Here is a 25,676-nt window from a genome sequence, read left to right on the forward strand (position 1 = left end):
AGAAATTACTGTAGGAACTAGTAATATAACCATTAATGCCTTCCAAAATAAAATAAAATTAATGTCAGTATGTTGAACTGGTTGAACCATTAATAAATAAGAATTTATAAGGTTGACCCTTCAAGAGCAAGAGTGTGTTATTTTAAGTCAAACCGACTTTCCAAGGAACGTTGAATGTCAATTTCACTCTCAGATTAAATGTTGTTCGACTTGAGCAAACGGAATTCAAAAGCAGTTATGAACGTAATGTTATTTGTACTTCTCAATTGTATTGATTTTCTTATGAATCCCATCAGCATTTAACAAAATAATGGGCGTGCATTCTGTGATTACACTCGTGTGTTTTTTTTTATGTACACGGACACGGGAGTGTAAAATTCCGAATAAACCATCAATTTAATTTGTAAAATACTATCTCCGTTCAGTTGTCGAATTTTGGAAATTTTTTTATCTATTATTAATTTTTAAAGTTTAAGATGACATTAATTACTCATTTATCATGATAATAGCTAGTCTTATTTTCCACTTAAAAAACAGTTAAAAAAGAACGGGAGAAATATTACTCTTTCTTCTAATTAGTTCTCGAAACAATATTAAAGTCTTAACAATTATATTAAGTAGACCCTTAAGTATTTTTATAATTTATTAAATTAGTATCTCGATGTTAATAAAATATATTAATGCATGGGCACGCTAATATGAATTGTACTTGCTCAACTTCTTTGGCCTTGAAGTGGAACAATGAAGAGCAAATATATATTATGCTTTAATATCGTATATGAAGAGCAAATAATTTTCTTCAATGATGTTTTATATTTTAATCGGAAGGAAAGTTTTAATCTTTAATTAAAATAAATATGATTTTTTATTCATAAAAAATATGATGTGTGTGGTTAACAATATTGTAGCAAGTTTGAATTTTAATTCTTTTGATTTTAGCTGCAAAAAGTTTTCATGTTTCCGCATAAATATATGTTTTAGTTAATTACTATTTTTATCCTAAAACAATTGATGTTTTAGAATTTTAAAATTTAACTAATACTTTTTTTTTCAAATATACTCTTATTTAATGTCATTAAAAAGTGGTGTAGCCATTAAACATCAAAGTATTAATTACAAGAATTTTTTAGTTTAAATATAACAATATTTTACCTTAATTAAATATTTCTTAATTTATATGGTGTTTTTTGAAGAGAATCAACACGCTACTTTCTTAATTTTTCTATTTGAGTCTCATAATAAACCATTTCTTATTTGTATATGATTTATAATCATCTATTTATATTTTATTAACACATTCGACATAAAATAAATAAATAAATAAATTAAATACCCCATGCTATACAACTACTAGTTAACATTAAAAAGATAAAGTTATGAAAAGGAGGTAGTACTTAACAAGTTTATAAAAATAAAAATAAAAAGGAAAGAAAGAAAGTACTTAGCAAAGTAGTGTGTTCATTCTCTTCAAAAAAGCAAGTAGTGCGTTCATTCTTTATTGATTTGAAAATTTATACAAATAATGTTTCTATATGCGCGGATATATTAGTGGAGGGGGAAGAGTGATTATCAACATGAGGCCTATAATAGGAAAAAGATCGCATATAATCCTTTGTGGATTATATGAATCATGACCTTTTAATGATGCTTTCCTAGTATAGCCAAATCGAGTTTCCATTTCAAAGTCTAATTGAAAATGCTTTCCTAAAGTTGTAAAAGGAAGATTACTTTGGACGAGAAAGAAATCCATTCTCAAAGATTCTAACAACTGCATATACTTTTGAATAGTTCATACTTTCCACAGATTGAAAGCATCTGATTTCGACTCAGTTCTTCCCAACCCAATAAAATTAATTTTGGAATCACTTTACCTCTTCTCTCAGTGGGCTAATCACTATCTGTCAAAGACCACATTGCCACTGCCATGTTTCAGTATCGATACAGCTTTTAAGTTTTGGCACCATTAATAATTAAATACTAACTATAAGCTAACTATTACACATTTCATTTATAATAAAAAACAAACCACATGTGTACACTAGTTCACTCTTGTTCTACAATCCTAATTATGCATAGTAAGCGTTGAACAATATCCCTCATATTAGGCCTTTCACCTTTCTTCTCCCTTAGACATTCAAGTGCAAGCTCCAAGAAGAGTTTTATGCTTGTGAACATTTTATCCCCCAACAAGGTCTCCACGGAAATAAGAAGCCTTTGATCCACCACTTCCATGATTGTACCATTGCTGGCATGTTGGTTCACATGAATGGCTAGGTTGACATCATCTTGATCACGATTGAAGTCAATCGCTTTCTGTGATGTCAAAAGCTCTAGCAACACCACCCCATAACTATAAACATCACTTTTATCTGTTAACTGGTAGTTGCGGTAGTATTCAGGATCCAAGTACCCCAACGTTCCCTGAGCACACGTTGACACGTGACTCAGTCCTGGGCTAGCCAATCTAGAGAGTCCAAAATCTGAGACCTTGGCATTGAATTCATCATCCAATAGTATGTTTGTTGACTTAATATCTCTATGGTAGATTGGAGTGTGTGCAGCAGAATGCAAGTAAGCCAATGCTTCTGCAGTTTGAAAAGCAACTTTGAGCCTTGTTTTCCAGTCTAGAAAGTTGGAACAATACCTACCATGAAGATGGTCATAGAGGGTCCCATTTGAGATATACTCATAGATCATCAGTGGAAGCTCAGATTCCACACAACACCCCAAGAGCCTGACCAGGTTCTTGTGATTCACTTGAGAGAGTATTGCAACCTCATTAAGCACTTGTTGGGTGCTTTTCAGGTTTCCCACTCTAGCTTTCTTCACAGCCACCAATGTTCCATCTTGTAATTCACCTTTGAAAACTTCCCCAAAGCCACCACTCCCCAAGAACCTCTCGTGGGAAAAACCGTTTGTTGCTCTCTTCACCTCTTTCAGTTGAAACATCCTGCAAGGCTTCTCCACAGCACTTGATTTCAGCTTATCTTCTCTTTCCTTGGCCTGATTCTCTTTATAGGTAGAGAGTTTGCAGGACTTTGTGATGATGGTCAGAACCACAGCAAGAGAGAAAAAAGTAACAACAACCCCTATTGAGACCACCAAGCTGGTTTTCCATTTGGATTTTCTCTCATACCTGACACAGGTTGCTTCAAAAGGGTTCCAAATGTGTCCCCCATTACAAAGACAGCGAAATAGGCCATTTCTACTTGTAGGGGAACACTTAGAGTCTTCAGAGCAATCCCTTTGTGTCTTGCACACTGGTTCAGGTGGAGGAGCCCATTGGATTTCAAGCCCTTCCTCCCACTGATTCGGAGGCTTGTCTTGGTTCAAATGAATTATGCTTCTGAATGCTTTGCAGCCAGAATCATGAAGCCTGATTCTGTAAGCTGAAGGTATCCCTCCAGCTAGAAAAGTGCAACAAGGGTGAAGATCATTTGCACACTCAAGTGCTCTTTTTGTGTCAACATGGCCTGAATTCTCCAAATAACGATGGCAAATACTAGAAGAAGTGCAGTTAAGTGGAGAAACCAAGAGGCGCGGGGAACAGTTAAAGAGGAACACTGTGTTGGATGAAGTTATGTTGAAAGGGAGTGACTGGTTTAACCATATACCATTGCTTCTAGGCATGTCTTGTGTGACACATGAACCTGGTAACCAAGGTGATGGCTCTACCACCATGCGTTGGTTTGAAGACATGATTCTTAGAACAAGATAGGAACTTCCGTTGAGGGTGTCGAAGAAAAGCCTTTGAGAGTGGGGATCACAACGAAGCTTGTAGTGTGGATCACCACAAGTTGAATCTGTGCTCAAAGGGTACGGAACTTGCATAGAGCCACAATTTGTACAAGTCTTCTGTGAAGAAGTGTGATGGCCAAGGACAAGGATAAGAAGAAAGGCATAGCAAAAATGGAAGTTGGGTCTCATGTTTGATTCAGCAATCATTTTTGCATGGAGAATTAGGGGAAGGAACATCTTATGATTTATGAACTCATAGATACGAGGATCAATAAATATAAAATGCTACACCTAGCTACTGTAAACGGAATAAAGTGGGGGGAATGCAAGTTAAAGGCTGCAAGAATCTACCATGTGGAATACTATTCTGGACCCGGCCTAGCCTAGGTCCAGCTTGGTCAAGTATGTCCAATGCACCAAAAAGCCTATATTATATGCAGTGGAAATTTTCAATTTATAAGAAATAACTAATAATACTTAATTATGTGTGTGCTATGTGAAGATTAATTGAAATATTCATAATAATATATCTATTTTGATATATCATAAACTCTCATATTATTTAAGAGTAAAAAAATAATGATAATTTATAAATATTTTTTTTCTCTTAATCTAAGAAAATGTCATTTTGTTAAGAATAAAATAATAAAGAATCATTGGCTACCAAAATAAATAATATCTGATAAGGTTCCAGAATGTCACAAATCTACTTATTTTCCTGTTTAGGGGTAATTTCCCTTTGAGATAACATATGATTCTCAGGTTTAATTTCCTATCAACATCAAAGGCGTATAAAGATGATCGATCTATAGCCATAGGAATTATATATGACGCCAATTTTGGCCTTTCCTGGTTTAAGTGTCCGAGTCTTTGCATCAGTCATCATCCCGCGTGGAGACCATCACTACACGCAGGCATCGACTTATTGGCTCACAGGAGGCACGTAATCCTCTATTTTGTGTCAGAAAGGAACAAATACCATAAAAATCGTGGTGATTTATGGGACCAATTTTGATACCGCGTGTATGGTCATAGAGACAACTTTTGTATAGCTATATATATTCTCTTTATAAGATGCAAAGAGAAAAGTTTTTTTGTCATGAAACCGTTTTTTTTTTCTTTAGTCAAGCAGCAGATACAATGATCATAGTGGAGAAATTACTAATTAATTAAAATATATCAAATTGCAGACGCATGGTCCATTATAATTCTTGCACTATCAGTAATGTGATGAGCCAATATTCTTCCATGTAGTATTCTGACACATGGATCATGCGCAAGCATGCACATTACACCGTTAATATCGGCTAGTGAAGTTCAATGTTCAAACAACTATATATACATGAGAATGCTTATAACACATATAAGAGTTTCCCCATTCATTAACTGGTATATTAGATATCTCTTAATTTACTTTATCAGAAAGCCACTGACAAACATTTCCTAACCTCTGGATATTTTTGAATGAATTCTTCCTCTTTTCTAGAAAGCATACAATCGCTATGCAATGGGTCCACTAAGTCCAGTTAATCAATATTCTGTAGCGGCATTTTGTTCCCCACACGGATATTCCCATTTTAGTCACTGATGTAGAATTTCCAAAGTGTAGAAAATGAAAAGATGGATTTACTTTCGCATAGCAAAAATTCGGAAAAAAGAAACTGTGTGGACAGATTCATCATATGCAAAATAAAAAAGACATAGATAGAAACATTATATATTCTCTAATCATATTAAAGGATTAATCGAATTAAAATTTTAAAAGATTATTTTAAGTCTTGTAAATTTTAAAGATTATATAAAAATATTATCAGATTTTTTATAAGACTTTTATGATAGTTTGAAAAGGATTTAAAATGACCTTATAAATTTATGAGGTTTGAAAGGATTTTATAAATTTTTAAAAACACATTCAAAATTATGAGTTAGTGAAAAAAATAATAAAAAAATGATGAGATTTTGATAAAAACAAAGTAAAATCAATATATTTTTTTAAATCTTTTAATAGCTATATTGGTTCTAGTTTTATGTCTTTCAATACTAATCTTTCTTACAATAACATCTTCTTTTTCTCATTTTTATATTTAAATAATAGATTTAAAATTATATGTTGACTTTCTAATTTTTTTTAATACTATAATTATTTCATGATAAATCTAAAAATATATTTAAATAGGATGTAATAATAATCATATACCGAAGGAGAGAGTACTGAGGGTGAAAAATTGGTATGAGAATTAGCAAGTTATGTGGATGATGAAATCAAGGGTGATACTCACAAAATATTACATCAAGTAGATGATAAACATAATTAATCAGGATAAGGAAAACATGATTAATTTTAATACACAAGAAAAATATTAATTTAATTTAGGAAACAAAGAAAAAAAAGTGCAACTTTACCGCTGCACCAGGGCTCGCCCTCAAAATTAATGATTCTTAAAAATTAATTCATCAAAATTTGTATATTTTTTATCATCAAAAAACTTTTTATAAGTTATAAAATATTATAATTGAATATCACTGAATTTTATTGTCTCTCTTAAAAAAATTTAATTAAATACCACAAGACTTATTTATACTATTAAAAAATTCTAATCGAATATCATAAGACTTTTTTATAATTTTTTTAAAATTTTTTTTTAAAATCCCAATTCAATACACCTCCTTCGATATTAAGGGGAAAAATATTTTTAAGATTTCTATTTAAAAGAATCAATACGGAATCATTTGAAAAAAGATGAAGACGAAATTTTTAAAATTTAAAGGGTCAAAATAAAAAAAATTAAAACACAAAGAACCAAAACAATAATTTAACTTATTGAGTAATGAAGTGCGCAAGACAACAAAGTTCCTACGTGCTTTGAACGTAACGGTGACTGTGTTTATCACAATCAAGATCTGATTTACTCGCGAATGCTTCTTGATCTCTGCAATCAGAAACATCTTGGAGATTTTTCCGAGTGCCAATGTTTGCAATATTTTGTGTGGGGAAATGGTGTTCATTGTACTATTGTGATCGATTAATGTGAAGTACTCTGGGTTTCTTTCTTCATGTTCTTTTTCTTTTTACTCTTTGTTGTTTTGTTCTCTTTGTGTGTGTTTCGATTTTGTGGATTTTTTTTTTAATTTGTGGGGTTTTTAGTTTCGCATAAATCATAAGAAGAGATTAGTCAGTGATTGACCAACGAATGAGGAAGTGACACGCAAAAAAAAAAAAGTGATAATAAGTATGAGAATCAATCGAGTTTAATTCTATAAAAAAATAATATATTAAAAAATACTAAAACATTGTATGAATGACAATAATATAGAAACTAAAATTACACTTAAGTTTCTTAAAAATAAGTACAGTTAAGTTGCATAAAGAAAAGTACATAAGTTTTTTTCATACTTTAATATTATTTTAATAAGCATAATTTGTCATATACACTCCACTTTACAAACAATGACTTTATGCATGTTAACAGTCAAATGGAGTGCCCAAGATAATGTGATAAACAAAGTTCACTTAGGAATGTCTTTTTGCAGTATTCGTGGCTAGGGAATTTTTTAGTTAGCACTGTCTACCGCATCATGATATCTTTGATTAGTGTGGCAATGTTCACTTAGCGATGCATTATCACAAACCCGGTTGAGTTTCTTAGTTTATCATAAAACCAACATCAAGTTTCCTATTAACCATGGTAAAAAGAAATAATAATGGCAAACACTCATCATCAACTTTCACTGGTTGCCAATATTTAATTTACTTTTATTCTCTCTGGTATTAATTTGTAATAGCTTAATGATAATCACAGCGACTAACTTCTACAAATCTCTGACTAATATTTCTTCACCTCTCGAAAGTGAGTAGCAAACTAGCAATATGATGGAGAGAATGCTATTCGTAAAACACTTGCATTAATAATTCCTTTCAATGTTATACCAACAGTTTCAAGCGTGATCACAAGTAGAAAACAATACAAGTAAAGGTTAGAAAATACGTGTTATTTGGATGGATTAAAAGAAGTGGAAAAAGTTCTCTCCACTTATTGTTTTGATCGATCTATAGAAGAGTAGATGAAAATAAATAATTTTTATCAACTTCTTTTTCAACGTATTAAAAATTTAACTTTAACTAAAAAATAAAATTATACTTTTCACTAAATTATTTTTCTTAACACCATATTAAACTATTTATAGTTAAGCATGTTTTTAATTTTTGTAAATAGGACAACATTTCCTTTTAGTTTCTTAAATGGATTACCCGAATGGGTTTTATTGTAAGCAAGCAGTTCCACATCTAATTACAGTCCGAATGTAGGAAACAGTCAAACAGAAAATTTGAATAGTGAAATAAATTCATTTATTTTAACATATAATAACTTTTAAATTGTTATATTGCATTATTTTTTTTACCATATATTTCGTTTTGTTTTCTTAATTGTGATTCTCACGTTTCAATCAATTTATTCTTTTCTTACGCATCATTTTCTTTCTATTTGAAATAAACCCCTTTCACTTTCTTTCTATTTCAAGTGAAAAGCAACTTTAAAAATATTTTTCTTTCTTTTCCTAAAAGTTGATGCATGAAATTTTTCTTTTTTTTTTCGAAAAACTTGACGCATAACACAACTGTTAATGTGGATTGGCCCAATCAATTTGGACCACCATAATTTAAGAATGGTTGAAATTGACTAATTAATTATTGGTTAATAATTTTCTTAGTCAACTCAACTAACCAGCCCTTTTTTATACATTCACTTCTTATTTTTAACATTATAAAGAATATAATATTATTTTTTTATTTATATATAATATTTGCGTAATAGTTATTTTTCTAACACATTATATTGTTCTAATGACTATTGATAATACTGTCAAATTTTTAAATTAATATATAAATAAATCTATTTAACAAAGTTCATTAAAAAAAACACATGAATCCAATATAATAAAAAAAATTAAAACATCATTTTAAAATAAATCTACCATTTGTAGGTTTGGATGGATCGGTTTACAAGATAATTCATCTTAATTGTGCATTTGGAGGGACTTCTTGGACTACCCTACATCCATAGGAAAATTAATAAGGAACGAATAATAGTACCAGAAGAATCTAATTAGTTGCTTATGATCTAATACAAAATGTTAACAATTTTCACTCCTTTCATACCAAAATATTTTGTTGAACTGTAGTTATCACAAACTATAATTAACACTTTTTTGAGACAAGCTGTGATCTCCCAGCGATGTTTTATAGAAAACTAATGAGTAATGACCATTGATTCAAATAGTAAGGAGTTTTTTTACACAGCAAAAATTAATCAAACTCCAAAATAATTTCTGAATATCAAAAGTAGCATTTCATAGAAGGCGAAACAAATCAACGTTTTGAAACTTCGAAAACAAAAGTGCATACTCAATCATCTTAAATGATAAACATTCTCTTCTTAAATTTGAAATTGTCAAAGTCAAACCAATGATGTGGCAAGTTACTTACAGATTTCTTGTAGCTCCCAGTTAGTAGGTGTTTATTATACTTCAACTGAATATAATATGCAGTCGATGCATATACTATGCTTAATAATTATTTACAGAAATTTACGTGGAGAAAAACTCCTTTAAATATGATCTCTATGCACGAGTTCATGGAAGATCAAACTGTGATGTATCTTGATAGAACATTGTGTTCTCATGAAGAAGGAAGGAGCTAGTTAGTATAGCAACAAATGTAGTGTCACACGGTCACTGCTTCTATGCCAAGCTCAGAAGTTTCTTGTTCAAAACTAGAAATAACACAGAATACTAATTTGAATCAAGCACTAGAGCATGACTTCCTTCTAGGAACTAGATGTTCCTCTGCCCCTTTGGAAACAGAATGCCTAACCCTCGCTTTTTCACTGCCATCAACCCATCTCTTTAGCCTTTCAAGCAACTTTGTCCTTTTTGAACAAGCACTGTCACTGTGATCATGACCCCTAGTATGCTCATCAAAGGAAGGATCACTGTGATGCTCCAAAAGGGAATTGTGTAGTTCATGCTCTGAGTCATAATGGATAAGTACATCATTTCTTCCAAATTCCAATTCTAAATGGTTTTTATCCTGGTTCTGTTGTTGTTCATGGTGCCTCACTAGATCATGCCTTAAACAAGCATTTGTCCACCGCAAGTAAATCAGTTCTTTAGCTTCATCTGCTCGTTCTTTCTTGGCCTGCTCCAATTCATCCAGAAGCTTTGTGTACTCTTCCCTACTTACATCTCCTGCTTCAATCTGCTCATGAAAAACCTTAAATTGTAACGATTTGGATGCTAGTAAATTTCCTTTAAGAAAGAACTTTGTTGAAATAAAATGACAGTGCAAAAACTCTTTATTGTAGCCCAATCATAAATTGTTATGCAATTGAATATTGTTAACTTTTGTAATAAATTCATATCTAGGGTGATTTTCTATTGGTTGATGTGAAAAAAAAAATTATATTGACATTGTATCAAAATTATAATCCCAAAGAATAAACCATTATATATAGTCCAACCCCTTTAATGACATGCCAATATATGATTAACATGTTAAATTTAACACTAGAAATAGATCAAAATTAAAATCATGCATACCCACTACTACTATTATTGGTGTTATTGTAGTTTATATTAGTTGATCAGAGAAACCTTTTAGATTTCAACCAGTACATGATTTTTTATACGTTTGTATTGCTTACCTTAGAAGCATAGGATTTTTCTGCTGTGTCAAGCTTCTTCAGAAGTTCATTCTTCTCATCCTGCAATTGATCCAAAGCCCTCTGCAGCTCTTCCATTTTATCCTCAAGTTTACCTATGACATCAATTTTTGTTTCCAAGGCATCACGGCTTCTCAAGATTTCTTCTTCTTCCAGTTTGAGCTTCGAAGCCTGCTCCTTCGCGAGGCGGGTTTGTGCCTTTGATTTCCTCATTAGCTTCTGAAACTTCCTCCGAAGCATTCTATTCTCAGATTTCCAACGCTCAATCTGTTCCACAACTCTGAGATATTGAGCAACAAAACTCTCCAACCTCCTATTCTGCATCTCCATCGACGAAATCTCCCTGTCCAAGAAGCCAACACGAGCAGTCTCCAGTGACAACATGTTTTTTATCTCCCCAACCACAGTTTCTTGCTCTTTCATATCACAATAGCGACCAAACTGCAAACGTAAGGCCAACTCCTTCATATGCATACCTTCAATCATGCTTCTCAGGCCATTAATCTCTTCTTCTAAACACGGGGTGTCATTGATCATCGAACTTTCAGCAACAACACTTTGATCTATTGTTGTACTATGTCCTTCATCTTCCAAACATGAAAGGCTATGACTATGACAACTTTCTTCATAGTTTGGCTCAAGATGGGAATTGGTTTCGTGGGAACTTCCTTCATTTAGTGATAAAGAAGAGGTTTTAGAGAGGCTTTTCTTTGCCACGAACCAAGCATAGATGCAACCAGCAAAAGACACAGCCAAAGGAACACCAGCTTTGAGGATAATTGGCTTTATTAGGACCTCAGGCTTTGATGTTGTGTTTTCCATCCTGAACAACAAAGACAAGTTTCAGCAATTTGATTTGGTTAGGCTTTTATTTCCATCAAAACCCAATGGAAGAAGACACCAAAAATCTTAATTTGATCCTTGTTGTGTGTTGTGTTAGCAATGGTTTGAAAGATGGTTTGCATAGTAGTATTATTTTGTGGCATTGGCATTGCTTTTTCTTTGGTTTAGAGGAAGAAGCACAATGATATAGCTTTTTGACTTCCCCAACACCACCAAATGCTGTCAACTAGCCTTGTTCGTGCTCTTTGGAATCTAATTCTTTTCTGGATTAATAAAATTTCGGGCTTCTTTTCTTCTATTTGAAATCATACGTGGGATGTTTTAGTTTCCACATGTTCAAAGCTTGAACATACATAGGGGTGTCCATTGGGAATTACCAATTTCGAGGAGTGCACTTCCAATATTCATTCAAGGTCAATGCTCCGTTGCCGCGAAAAAATATTCTGCATTTTTTTTTTGTGGGATCAGACATATGGTGTAAAACTATGTATAGTAACATCAAATAATTTTTTTATATCATGCTAGGAAGTATTCATTAATTTTATTCATCATTATTTTTGGTTGATCATTATTTTTAAGAAAGTTTTTTTCTTTTTATTTTTTTTATTTACAGGACTTAAATCTAAGATTTTTCTCAAAGGAATTAAAGCCAGTACCATTTAGATTAAAAATTTGTTGATTAAATATTTGTTTTTATGCTTTAAATTATTTATACAAGTAAGTATAAATAATTTATGTGCTCTTGGTATAATAAATCTTTTACTAACTTATTAAAAAAAATCTCACTAATTTAGTTTTTCTATTTTCTATTTTTTTGTATCATATGATTATGGTAACACAAACCGCCTTGTCCAGTGGTAGGATCGGAGTAATACGTATGGGATCGTAGGTTTAATTAAAATAGTAGTACATTCATGTAAATTTTTTACATTATCAATTAATTATAAATGTATCATTAAAAATAGTTGATTTTATGCTAATTATTTTAAATCATGTTGTAGTGTTACTTAATTGATTGAGAATGTAAATTTTTTATATTAATAATTTTAAAAAAATTAAAATCTTAAATATATTATATTAAAATTTTAAATTTCCTTAAAAAACATGGATATAATAAATACTGTGTTTTTTAATACACTAAATACATTATTTTCTAATCAAAAATATTTTTATCATATACTAAAAAATTTCATTCTTTAAGCCGGTTTGATTATCTAAATACTTCTTTTTTGTCATATAAATACGTACTCTAATAATCTAATGCAACGTATTCATGTCATAGCTTTAATTGCACAAATCTAAAGTCAAGTACATTTTGTGTGCTTATCACTAGCGAGACCAATTTTGTCAATTTTCAATGTTCAATAATTTACTTATTGTAGTCGTCAATGCTCCTAAATAAAACCCTACTTTTAGAGACCAACATTAAGCCTTTAGAATTAGATATTTAGGATAAATCCATTTAAGACATTAAAGAAGCATATTTCATCCCTATTTTCTTTTCTCTTACACTTTTACATTTAATGGTAAGACAATAAATAAACAATAAAGAAAAGTGAAAATATTATATAAAAAGGAAGACAATAGTAAAAAATTAATTAATATAGAATAAAAAAGATAAGAGGAAAATTATATATATATATCCTTTTATTAATGATGTATTTTTTATGTTATTAATGATGTATTTTGGGTTAGGCCTAGTAATTAAAATAAAAAAAAACCTTTTTCGTTATATTAGTGTCAAATTTCAATCAACTGTAAAAAATATTATAAAGAAAATGTCAAAAATAATATCGCTAACATTCATCATAAACATCAATTTCTAATTAAATTTTACACTGTCAAGTATTGTTAACTCGAAAACGTATCCATTACATCATGCCAAGAATTGTAATTCCTATCTGTTAAGGAAAGGATATGATTAATACCTTTGCGGTCTCAATAATTTAATTGAAATTGTGGTTGGTTTTTATTATATTGAACACAAAAGGCATCAATTAAACAAAAATGATGGAACCACCTCATACTTCAAAGCTAAGAATTTGTAAATACAGCTAGCTGTTAAAACTTCTTTATTGTCTCAAGACCTCCATTGTTTACTGAGTAAAACATAAAGATACAGATATTTCTATTATAATATTTAGATTACAGATCTCACAAGTTCATTTTTTAAAAAATTTATTGTTTTCTTTCATTTCTCTTTTTTCACATATATCTTCTTTCAAAAAAACAATTTTATTTGAAACATCATGTGTTAGGTCTAAATATGAACACCTCCCGATGAAATTCTAACCAAATGCACTAAACATTAATTGAACTGGACTTAAATATGCCATTCTAGTCGTGAAAAACTTATAACGATATATTTTGATTGCACAATGATCATTATTTTCATTTACACGCTTACTTCAAATAACCAAATATAATAACAGCGTTTCCAATATGAACATAAAACAAAACCTCCATGCACGGGGATAATGGAAAATTGGAGTAACATTGGCACCAACTGGCTGTGTTGACCACAGCCATTATTAGTCGCTTCCCAGACCAAATCAGGATGCTATTTTCTTCCACAAAAACATAAATAGCACGCCTGAGAATTTGCACAATTGATATATACTAGCCTCTTTGGGATATGATCACCAGGCTCACTAAAACAATGGTATGTGCCTGAAAACAGACACATAAAAAGTCACACGAACAAATAGACTACTCTCAAATTCCTTGAATATGAATTAAACAGCAAGAGATTAGCTAGACCACCTGCGGCATTTAAGTATCTGTTAATTGAATTGCAACAATGTACTATGTATGATTTTCAGACTCAGATAAACAGACACAAACTCAAACTGGAAATCCAAAATCCAATGACGTTATTCTAGAAACAATCCTCTCTCATTTGGCTTGTTTCTAAATTGCCCCTTAAAATGAAATGTTAGTCCCTTCAGAAACTTGTTTGACATAAAATTAAGACATAAAAACTTTATTTGTATCCTTAACACAAAAAAGGACACTACCAATAAGACTCACAGTACAGGACAGGTGAACAGAAGCACAGAAACATGCCCTAATCTTGCAGAGCACAATTTATCAAAGTAGATGCAACAGAAGTTGGCACCAATTCATTATATTATACAACATAAGAATACTGACCACCTGAAGCAGATCAAGAAAGTTCAAATCCGGCATTTGAACTGATGGCATATAGAAGCTTTGCTCTCAAAGTGCCTGGACGTTTGTATGTTGGAAGCTGTAATCATTGAAAGATGGAACATAAAAGTGTAAATAAATCTGAAATATGACAAGAGATTACCTTAAAATGTCAACTATTTTGTCTCAAGTGACTCAAATCACTAAATGGACAGAGTTAGTTAATGGACATCCAAAAGTCCATACTTCTTCCTAAGAAACCAATTTTCATGATATTTTCACTATGAGATTATGAAATTTTCAAGATTCTAAAGTTCAATGTCATATAACCCACAAGTAACATAACCATGTCTTCCGTCTTCCCTATTACTATATTAGTATTACCTTAAGGGTATTGTAGCAGGTTGAAGCTGATGGAAGCCGATCTACATCTTGTCCTCCAATTGTTGCCCAAAGAGGAACATCACATGCAACCTTTGTAAACAAATAGACATGAATGCCAATCAATGGAATCAAGACATTTTATTATTTTTAGGGATTCTTCCAACCCATAACTGGATCATGATGTTGCAAAGGAGGGAGAGAAAAGCAGAAATCCTAGAAACCAAAGGCTGGTACAAAATAAAGGCTGTAACTAATGCAACCCTTTCAACTCATAGCAAGCAATTAAAGCACTAACATCTAATGAAAAACTGATTCGTGCATAAATCCCATCTAGGGAAACAAGTTATTTTAGATAACTGATCAGAAGAGTTCAAGACGCTTTGCTTCCTAACTCTATTGTTGTCCTTAATGTACTCTGCTTGAGTAACAAAAAATACAAACCAAGCTTTAATCATTTAAGAACAAAGCAAAATGGGAACATAGAGGAGTTAGTATAAATGATTTTGAATGCCCATCAATCATAAAAGATCAAGAACATACCTTGTGGATGGTAAAAGGTGGCTGCAAGTATTTGAACCCAAGTAATGGGGCACGAGAACAACTGGTGACAAATTTAAGAAGCATACAGCGCTCTTTAGGTTCAAAGCCTTTAATTACCTGTACACAGTTGGCAGAAAGCAGAAAATAAACATAGATATCTTAAAATTGGCATCTGCACAAATAGCATGCATGAACTCTTCAATATAACTCATGAGGCTGAAAAAATGGCCAAATGTTGCATTCTTTGGTAATCAACATGTACAAAATTCACAAACTAGTAAGTTTGTGTGTCAGAGAGAGAGAGAACCAGTGGTTCAACCAAATTCACCCCAAAAAAATGAAACCTATAGCCTTTGCTTGGAGAGGGAAAGAAGAAGGGGAGTTCCCTGCTTCTTTAACTGTAGAGGATTTACTTCATCTATAAGCCAAACAACAGAAAATATAAAGAAATAACTTTGGCTCTTGTCAACAATCAAGTGCTTTTACTCAAATAGGAATCTACATAGTAATAATATAGCCTTTGTATGTATCTGTCCGATCAAAATTCTAGAAGAACAAATTGATTGTTTGAAAATAATAAAGAAAGCACAAACAATAATACATCATCTTAAATAATTTGTATTACACAGAAAGCTGTAATACCACTCAAAACAAATTAGACAAATATTCATGAAAATCGTATACATATATATAGTATTAGATACAAATACCTCCCAAAAAATCTTGATTGGGCGGCTTCCCTCATTGTAACCACCAGTGTATCGTGTGTTGTTTTTCAAATCATCAATGTCAATATCATAATTGCCACCTGAAAGCAACTGTGTTCTTGTATATCTAAGAAATCTTCCTGCCAAAATGAACTCACTAAAACATATTTTTCACAGTATGAATTATTTTGCACATCGGTTGCAGTTGGTGAGTAAACAAATGCATCTTGATTTGGGGACTCTATTTATGACTTTTTTCTCTTATTATGGCATTCCTTTGCACAAATTAAAAAGCTACTTCAGAAGTGATACAGCAGACAATAATAGTAAATGCAGAATTCTATCACAAAAATGTCCTGCTGCCTTTTGTGCGAGAGAAGAGGAAACAGTATACTTGCAAACAAAGTAAGAAAACCTTTTCAACACACTAAGAAAAAGAAGATACCTGATTAAATTCACTAGCATTGAATAACTTCAACCAGGCTGGAGATATAAGATCAGTTAACCCTCTATAAAATGCATTTGAAAAGGGCAATATCTGCAATTTCAACATTGTCACATATATACACATGATACAACAGGGAATACAGAAGTGAATAACCTGCATTATACTACAGTAAATGATGGTAAAACCTGTTGGTTGAGTTTGTAGTCTGCCATTGCATGTATGTACTGCATCTTGTTCTCATTTGTCACAGAAATATCTTTGCCACCAGATTTAAGTTCCACCACATACCTTTTGCCCAATGATTCTTCAGTAACTGTGAAATCAAGAGAGAGCTCCTTGACATCACCGTCATAATTCTGCATGAATGAGCATGTGAACCTTCCAGTAGTTTGATAAAATGCCAGAACAGGAATACACAGTACCCACCCAAGTCAAACATAATCAAGCTAAATTAAAAAATGAGACAAAGAAAAAACCTGATTCCTGACCCTAAAATCAAACTACATTAAATGAAGAATGAATAACATTAATGAAGTTTTAAGGTTGTCACAAGTAATACTTTTATTCTAGAGTTATATAGCATCCGGTTGCTACACGTACTGATAACTGCGAAATTTGAGCTAAATTAATAGTCATTTTTGGTTAATAATGATAATGATTTCTTCACTTTATTATTGTTTTTAACGAGATAACGAAGAAATTAACATCTGTGCAAATGTTTGATTAGTAGAAGTCAAAAGGAGAAGAACTGAAGTGCTTTAGAGGAAAATTGATGAAAAATGTGGAAGAAAAATCATTGTAGAAGAGTTGAAAGAATTCGACAACTCGCTCAGTGCACAAATCAGGCTCAGCGCGCAACTCTCGCTCAACGGGCGAAGCCAAGCTCAACGCCAAGTCTCGCTCAGCGCGAAGGTCAGGCTTAGCACGAGAAGGTCCACAAGGAAAAGCCCAGGGCTCGCTCAGCGCACAGATGCGCGCTTAGTGCGAAGTCAGCATGAAAAATAAGCTACCTTAGGCCTATAAAAGGAGTAGAAGGCAGAAGGAAAAGACACACCGAGTCTCAGAGCTCTCCAGTGCAAAAATCCAAAGTCTAAGCCTCTCCCCTAGGGGAAACCCCCTTTTCTTAGTCATTCCCCATTTTCTTATTACTAGTCATCTAGCCCTTTCTTTTATTAGCCTTTAAGTGTAAAGTCTCTCATAACTATAAGAGGCTAAACCCCCCGTAGTTGGAACCTAGCAGTCAAAACCCTTGTAATGTAACTGTTCTTCTTATCTATTAATGCAATTTCAATTTGTATTATTCCTTTTCTGCTTTTCATTGTTATTGTGTGGTTTGGCCATCCATTCATCTTTTTTTAAGGGTTATTCATTGGAAAATGATAATTTCTAAAGAACTGGGAAAGGGCATCTTAACATTGCATTGTTAGGAATAGAGTGACTTTGTTGTGTCTCTGCGTACGTCTTTATACTTAATGTTGTTTATGATTTCATCTTTGCAAAGGAATTTGAGAGAAAGAATACATAAATTAGGCTCGTCATCCTGAGGGATCAGGGTTGAGCATACTAGTAGATGTAGGTGGAAACTGGGAACAGAAAAAAACATTTTCTTGTTGTCTTTTTCTTTTGCCTTTTACCCTCAAATTTCACACTTACAATTTCTTTCCTCTTCTACTTCTTCTATTGCTTACAAATTGGGTATTTACCAACGCAACTACAAACAAATTCCATGTGAACTCGACACTCGGTCTTCCGTTTTAATCTTTACTACTTGTGATAAAATTGGTACACTTGCCAATCTATTAACACCTACCCGGCAAGACATGGACTCTTTTGAGCAATATTCACATATACAATATTATTTATGCCTAAGTAGGATTGCAAATGGACCAGGCTGTCTACAGAAGGAGAAAAATTTAGGTGTCAAGCCAGCATCAAACCAAGTCAAAATTCAAAAAACATGGATCCTAATATAAAGCAATGCGAGTCATTTTGAATGGTCCTGAATCCTGATTAATTTTGGCAAAATATTTATAAGAATGAGATGGAAAACAACATGGATTTGTCTCATGGGTTTACCTTGACATACATAAGGTTCCTGTATAGCTCTGGATCAAGTGTTGATAATTCATCAAGAAAGCTATATCGTCCCAATAGCTTTTGTACAAAGACATGGGAGAAAGAGTAATCAAGTAATATTCCTTCATATAGAGCTTTACCCACTACTCTTCCAAGGAATTCAATCATCTGAAGACCATTCTCCAAATATCTGGCAGATGCAGTTGGAATTAGAAGTCTGTCTGAAGTCGAGTTTTGGGAAAAGAGTCCATATCTAAGACAAAAGGAAAAGGTTTCAGTTTATAAAGTCACTCCTAGGTCCTGAAAGAGGCAATAACCAAGAAACAAAAAGCAAGAAAGTACAAAATAGCTTTTCAAACTTACTCGGGAGAAAATGCTGCTTTTGATATGTCAGTCAGAAACTCTTTAGACAATCCACCATAGTCCAGGCCAGCCTCAAGAAGACCACATTCACTGACAAATGATACATGGATGGATGACTTCAACCTTGACCCAAGGGAATTTAATTGCCGAAATCCATCTTCAACAATATGGCCCCGACGTATTACTATCTCAATGGCCCGTGAACCAGGTTCAGAAATTTCACCAGCCATTTTTCGGGATGCTTTGTCCATCTTGATAAATTCACGAAACATCTCAACTCTATTTCAGGGATAAAACAGCCAATTGAGTACTTTCTATAATCAGTAGTAGACTATATCATGTGTTACATACAAGACAAATGAAATGACAAGTTGCAATCAAATACAATTCAATCACTCTACTTTTCTTAAGAAGAAACAAATCCAATTCAATCACATTGATCAATACTCTCATTGACAATAGTTCTCACTTTTCAAAGTTAATTTTAATCGCTTGTCTTCAATTATGGCTTCCTAATGCTTAACAAATAATGTAGATAAATAAATGCAACCACTCATGTAATCAATATCCACTATTTCATAAGATAAATGAGTAATATTCCCAAATGATTTTCCATGAACATATCAAATTTAAAATAGTTTATAAGATAAAGACATGACATATTAACAGTAATCTTTTAAGGTGAACTCATTTATTGATTCTCAAATCTCAATTTGATCAGTCAACAGTAGAATAAAAAACTTCGTACCCCATTGCCAGCTCTTCGCTATGCGAAGGTATGGGGGAGGGATGTTGTACGCAGCCTTACCCTTGCATATGCAAAGAGGCTGTTTCCGGATTCGAACCCACGACCAACAGGTCACCAAGGCACAACTTTACCGCTGCACCAGGGCTCGCCCTCTAGTCAACAGTAGAATGAACAAATAAAAATAAGGTATGAAGGTACCTTGAAAGTTTTGCTGGATTAAGTTAATTAAGACAACCAGAGTGGCTAGATAACCAAATTAAGACTAACTTTTTTTGCAACTTGTACTTTCTACTCACAAAAGAAAAATTGATATATAAATTCAGGCTGGCTGCAACCCAGGTCATTTAGCTCTTTTTTACATGTATCTTATCCTTCTAAAGATCAATTGAATGTGACAGCTGAAATGTCACAAAGATATAAAGAACATAATAGCATAATTGCATAAAACATTTATCTCAAGAAGCAAGAGTCCTCTTAATGGTCATGGAGTTATTAGTTACCTTTCCTCAAAAGGGAAAACATGAGGAACAATGGTGACAACAGAACCTACACTCAGTGAAGCTGATGAATCATCAGATCTCAGGTTGGTTGCTAAAACTTCATGAGTTCTGGCAGCAACTGCAATTGGTGGCCGGCTTTTTCTAGCAGGAGAAAGCCACAAAGCAGGAGGGCAAAATGGGTGTCTGCAATCCCTTTCATACAGTAAATGTAAGCATCTGACAGCACAATCCATGAGAGGCCTATTATGATGACCACTAACATGGGACAAGCCATTATAAACCAAGGTATTGAGCATTGACGCAATTCTTCTTTGCTGCTCTATTTTGAATGGAATCTAGAAGCATTATATCCCGAAAAGTTAGTTTTGAAAATGTGAACTAATTGATAAAAGGACAGGGACAAGGAGAAATCAAGCAGTTACCTGTTTCTCATAGAACTCTATGTCATCAAGAACTAAAAGCAGGTGAGAATAGGTTGCACAGAAAAGATGAAGCATGGCAAACATATCCTTTGGAACGCCTTGTGGGCCATGCCTCATAGGTTCTGTGTCCCATACATCTGATGAATCGTCATTCACTCTGCTAGGCTCAGAGTGACTGCCAATGGAATCTATGCAATCGGTCGCTGCTTGTGACCTACCTGTAAATTTATGAAGTACGTTGACCCACTTATTAGCCCCATCTTTACTGACATGTTTTTGCATCTTCTCAAAGGCTTTGTGTTTGCTGCTTTCACTTGTGTGATTATCAGAATTATTTTTGTCTTCAGAAAAAAAGGAATCCTCCAGTACACCCCATAATCTCACAAGAAATCCAGGAGTGAATGCTAGCATGTTGAGAACTGATAATGGGCCACGAATTGGACTCAAAACTGAAAATATTCTAAGTAAGTTAGAATAAAAAAGTGCAACATCACACAATTCTAGCTTCCCCAGACATGCCAGGTCATTTGAGATCACAGTCGCAGCCTTGTTATTGGCATCTCTATCTATTGATGCCAAAAGATTTTTGAGATGCCACTGCTGACAAACAGGCCTAAATTGATCCATGTATGACATTATTATGGATTCATCGGTTGCTTCACCCTCATGCCGAACTGTATCAACTGGCTGTGTTGAACTTTCAACATCAATTTGAAGGGCTTTCTTTTTCTTTTTGACCCATCCAATATTATCAAGACAAGCCAGTAGGGCCTCTGCTAGAGTAATAACAACACGGACATACAATGCATACTCTAAACCTTGATTGAAGGATTCATTCTCATTCCCTGTTGCTAGGCATATACTGTTAGTGAGGGCCCAACCAACTGGTGGAATAGCCTTGAAAGAGACAAGTATTTCTGATTTGACGAACTCCAACATCTCCATCAAAACTTTCTCTTTCAAAATCTGTCATCACCTGTCAGAGTTTGATCAGTTCTGATATGTTTAAATCATAAACCATAATCTATGAAGTTATATGATCTTACTGACTTCAGGTGAAAGCTTAATAGAAGGCATATTCAAGAATTAACTTCAAATTCTAACAATTCAATTAAGGCTCATTATTTTTAATTTCATCTGTCACAGGAAAACAGCATCTCAATATACATCAGAGAGAGGTTTCCCTCACCATCAATAATATAAAATAATGCAATTAGGCAAAAAAAATGATAATAAATTTGATAGCTAAGGGTGAAAATTCACCTTTGAACCATTATTTTTTTACTTTTTAAAGAAAAATATATTGAGTGTTTTCAGTTTAGAAATGTAGTAAACTGAATGATAGATACTATAAAATACAAAACTTAGCTCTAAAGCAAGAAAGATTCATCTTTGATTTAGCAAACTTACAACATCAAACAAATTATGTGTGCATAGAAAAACCAAATGTGCATGCACGATCATCAACTCAGAAGGTAAAGAATTGGCACCAGTTTAAGTAAATTATACATATGGGTTACATTTACATGATCTGTCACAGCCTTAAAGAAGAAAAAAATTAAAAAATTCAAAACAGAATAAAAAACAATAAAAGAGACCAAGTTGTCATTAAAATAAAAGAGCGGACTAATAATTTTGCAGGCGAAACTGTTCTAGTTTAATGATGCTTACCAATAGAGTCCGGAAGCATGGAAACAAAATAGATTTGTGCTTTAAAGCAGGTAGAAGAACAGGTGGGAGATGTTGCACTAGCCAAGGTATAGTCAGAAGATAAACAAAAAACTGCTTAGCAGCATGGTTGACATCCAGTGCGCCAGGCACTTCTACATCATAGTTTGTCAGATAAAATGGCCGCACAGCTAAAGTTATTGCACTTGCAGTAATGAAAAAAAAATCATCTGCCTGGGTGATACTCTTTGACTGAGAGGAATGATTTTCTAATGCACTAATATATCTGCCAATAGACACATAACATCCACTTTTATTACCCCCCAGGAACTGAATTAAATCTTTCACTGCTAAATCTGCATCTAAGTGGTTGTCATCTGTAATGCCTTTCCATCCTTTCAGATCAGTTAACATTACAAGAACACGCATAGCTAGAGATGTGACAATAGTAATATCTTGAGCCCTTGAATTGCATTCACTAAACTCCAAAAGAATGAAAAAACTAAGAGAAGTCAGTTGTCGTGCCTGGTATCTCCATATTGTTCTTTCTTCAGTTGTACCAATTGCCAGAAAACAAAAGTTCTGCTTTGAATCTAACCAAAGACAAAAATAGATCCATTAGTAATGTATTAAATAGGTATGTTAAACGAAAGGAAAAAGGAGGGGTGAGGGTGGGGCAGGGGAAACAGCTCCTTTGAACTCTCAAAACTAAGAAAAACAGACCAACAAAAAGTATGTTGGCATTCATAATCATATAATCACTTGTCATGTCATTCAGTTAAAATGAGTTGCATAATTGGAAAGTGATCTTGAAACCCAATAAAAGACATCTGATTGAGGGGATATACCAGAAGATTTCAGGCTTTCCAGTAGGATTGTAAAGCACAGCTTCATAGAATCTATTCTCTTGCTGTGGACCTTCTGATGCTGAGTTGAGATACGGGTGATAAAGAACAGAAATGGTCTCAACAAATTGTTTGAAATCCAATTTGCTGTCATCACACCAGCATAATGATTCACCGCTATCTCCCACTCCTGCTGAAGCTGCAGGGAAATCATCTTTGTGACCTTGAAGCGCCTCCATACTCTCTTTTAACATTAAGAAAGAGCCGTTATTTCTCCATTGTGATACAAACATGAGGTGCAAATGAAAACTATAAAGATACTAACAAATTGTAGTTACCAACATTCTAATGTTGAGTTTACTAAAAAGTAGGCCTCAAATATACAAATTTTTGTTTTCAATGATTTTAAGTTCATTGTTTCATTTATTGAACAAAATAATATCAAGCATTGTCATCTAAAAGCATCAAGTAAAATATACTAAGAAAATCTGGACACTCTTACATTTCACTTTGTAACCCATTGCTTCTCTAAGCATTCAAGAAATGACACTGAATAACAGCTCCCAAACACAAAAGCTGGCATAAAAGGGAAGGCACAAGACTGGCTCCATAGTGGGGTCTAGGGAAGGTAAGATAAGATATACACATAGTCATGAGCATATAGGTTATTTCCACAACCAGAACTCATGACCATGAGATCACATCAGGCTGCAATTTTTCCATTGTACCAAGGTTCATTAAGAAGCATAGACACTTCTAAATGGTAGCCATGTTATAATAGACTACATCAACTTAGGGTCTATCATTCCTCCCTATACTTTTAGTTAATCAGTTAGAATTACAACTGATTGTTGTAACTGCTTTATAGCTGACCTCACCTAATGGGACAAGACTTTGTTGTTGTTGTAACTGCTTTAACAGACTCCAAATGTTTACAGCTGTGGCTCACTCATCTATAGATATGAGAAATTACAGCCATGTCAAAAGATAAGAACAACAGCTTCTTCTTTTTTTTCTGAACCTTAGTTTTCTTTTCTCTCTCGATTTTCTCATAAACTTGTAATTATAATGTGTCAAACAAGTATCAATGTCAGACACTGCATGAACACTTTGAATGTTTCTAGTTGTATTTTTTTTTTTTTTGCTTTTTTATAATTTCAGTATTTCACACCACAATAAAATTGAGTACAATAACATGAATTCTCTCTCTCTCTGATTTAAGGTTTTTATTTATATTAATTTTAGATTAATTCTTTTTTATAAAGACCATATGTATCTTCTGCCGATGGCAATATGCTCAAGCCGAGTAAGACCAGTATGGGTGCCCTCCACGTATTTAACAGAGTTGCATACTACACAGAGCCTGAACTTGAAACTTAAGCTAGAATAACTTTGTACAATTGATCCAGGTGGTCGGTGGTTGGTTAATTTTATATGTTATAACTTTGTCGTGTAATGTAATTTGTAAAATTTATCCTATTCCGACACCCATGTGGTATGGTAATTTTTTAAAATCAGGGAAATCGGAAGCAAAGACGAAGAACCTGAATGAAGAGCGCAGCAGAAGCAGCTCTTTTTGCGTAATTGCGAAGTTCTCTTTCCCGAGAGACCTTCTGAAGAAGCGCGTCTCTCGTTATCTCCTTCGCACTTGCTCCTCTCAACGATACCTGAACAGTGAAAATTAACAACAACCTTCCATAATCAGAACCGGCGAGTAATGATCAAAATCATAATTACTTGAATAATTGATTGCGGAGGCAAATCTGGAGATGCATTCATGCGAAATTAAGGAACGAGATTGATTGATTCATTGTTTAAAGGTAAGAGGAGAGAGTGAGTAGCTACCTGCTGTTTACGAGGTGCGTCCATGGAAATCACGAACAGAGGCTCAGCTCAATTCCATTTGCTTCCCCTTCGTATCATCTTCAAGCGCTCTCTTTTTCTTTGCTTTATTTTTAAGTTAATTTTCAAAGTGGAAAAACAAAACAAGGAGAAGTATGTTTTAAGTTTTTTTGCGTCATAAAAGTTTGACCAGTGATATTTTTAAATTTTATCGAAAACAAAGTGTTGTCATTATTATTGGTCGATTTTTCCCATGCCCATGATGACAACTCTACCCACAAAAAATATTCATAATAGTAGGCTAAATATTCCCTCGAATTATAATAGAGTTAAGAATATATATTACTAATTAACTTTAAGAATTAAAACATTGGATTTAAGAATAATTATGCTAATGATTATGTTTTTTTATAAGATAGCTAATGATTATGTTACTAAAATAATAAGATTGTGTTTAGATAATGTAAGAATGATTTTTCAATTATCAAACAAGTGAAATAACTGATGCATGATTTTGTGTACCCATGATAATTTTATCTAAATTGAGAGAGATTATGTCCAGGGAAAAAAGTTATATTAGAAAAATATTTAATATATGATCTTCAACATCTATTAAACTAATAACATGAATATTTTCATATATTATATTATAACCAATTCTTAACTATAAATATGTTATTATA

The 25,676-nt window shown here is 33.1% G+C and overlaps 3 protein-coding genes across 7 annotated transcripts; all 3 read right to left on the minus strand.

Moving 5' to 3' along the window:
• Nucleotides 1-1,728: 1,728 nt before the first annotated feature.
• Nucleotides 1,729-4,136, minus strand: LOC114399556 (wall-associated receptor kinase-like 20). The gene has a single exon (XM_028361759.1). It carries the CDS (start codon nt 3,973-3,975, stop codon nt 2,044-2,046), a length of 1,932 nt encoding a protein of 643 aa, XP_028217560.1. The 5' UTR covers nt 3,976-4,136; the 3' UTR covers nt 1,729-2,043.
• A 5,282-nt stretch (nt 4,137-9,418) lies between these two features.
• Nucleotides 9,419-11,530, minus strand: LOC114399632 (protein CHUP1, chloroplastic-like). The gene is made up of 2 exons (XM_028361840.1): nt 10,440-11,530; nt 9,419-9,994 (listed from the first exon to the last, which is right to left on the minus strand). The coding sequence occupies exons 1-2, from the start codon at nt 11,277-11,279 to the stop codon at nt 9,539-9,541; spliced, it is 1,296 nt and encodes a 431-aa protein (XP_028217641.1). The 5' UTR covers nt 11,280-11,530; the 3' UTR covers nt 9,419-9,538.
• Nucleotides 11,531-13,630: 2,100 nt separating this feature from the next.
• LOC114400851 (E3 ubiquitin-protein ligase UPL7-like) lies at nt 13,631-25,142 on the minus strand. Of its 5 annotated transcripts, none has more exons than XM_028363501.1 (15): nt 24,997-25,142; nt 24,696-24,818; nt 23,155-23,395; nt 22,310-22,899; nt 20,639-21,604; nt 20,217-20,551; nt 18,969-19,247; nt 18,606-18,858; nt 16,715-16,885; nt 16,527-16,619; nt 16,085-16,192; nt 15,375-15,491; nt 14,835-14,924; nt 14,457-14,550; nt 13,631-13,970 (listed from the first exon to the last, which is right to left on the minus strand). In XM_028363501.1, the coding sequence occupies exons 1-14, from the start codon at nt 25,018-25,020 to the stop codon at nt 14,467-14,469; spliced, it is 3,474 nt and encodes a 1,157-aa protein (XP_028219302.1). In that variant the 5' UTR covers nt 25,021-25,142; the 3' UTR covers nt 13,631-13,970; nt 14,457-14,466. The 5 variants fall into 5 exon arrangements, 4 of the variants coding, with proteins under 4 accessions (XP_028219302.1, XP_028219303.1, XP_028219300.1 ...); XM_028363502.1 differs by having other exon boundaries at nt 13,631-14,063; XM_028363499.1 differs by having other exon boundaries at nt 14,454-14,550.
• Nucleotides 25,143-25,676: the final 534 nt, after the last annotated feature.

This window comes from Glycine soja, chromosome 19, assembly GCF_004193775.1.
Source record: "Glycine soja cultivar W05 chromosome 19, ASM419377v2, whole genome shotgun sequence".
Taxonomy (NCBI): Eukaryota; Viridiplantae; Streptophyta; class Magnoliopsida; order Fabales; family Fabaceae; genus Glycine; species Glycine soja.

What these genes read in the sequence shown, in the direction of transcription:
- LOC114399556 (XM_028361759.1), bottom strand. Translation starts at nt 3,975, where the DNA reads ATGTTCCTTCCCCTAATTCTCCATGCAAAAATGATTGCTGAATCAAAC.
- LOC114399632 (XM_028361840.1), bottom strand. Translation starts at nt 11,279, where the DNA reads ATGGAAAACACAACATCAAAGCCTGAGGTCCTAATAAAGCCAATTATC. An exon ending in AAAAATCCTATGCTTCTAAG is followed by an intron (nt 9,995 to 10,439) that starts GTAAGCAATACA and finishes TTTCATGAGCAG; the next exon opens with ATTGAAGCAGGAGATGTAAG.
- LOC114400851 (XM_028363501.1), bottom strand. Translation starts at nt 25,020, where the DNA reads ATGGACGCACCTCGTAAACAGCAG. An exon ending in CATGCTTCCGGACTCTATTG is followed by an intron (nt 21,605 to 22,309) that starts GTAAGCATCATT and finishes AGGTGATGACAG; the next exon opens with ATTTTGAAAGAGAAAGTTTT. An exon ending in GTTTTCCCTTTTGAGGAAAG is followed by an intron (nt 19,248 to 20,216) that starts GTAACTAATAAC and finishes TCCCTGAAATAG; the next exon opens with AGTTGAGATGTTTCGTGAAT.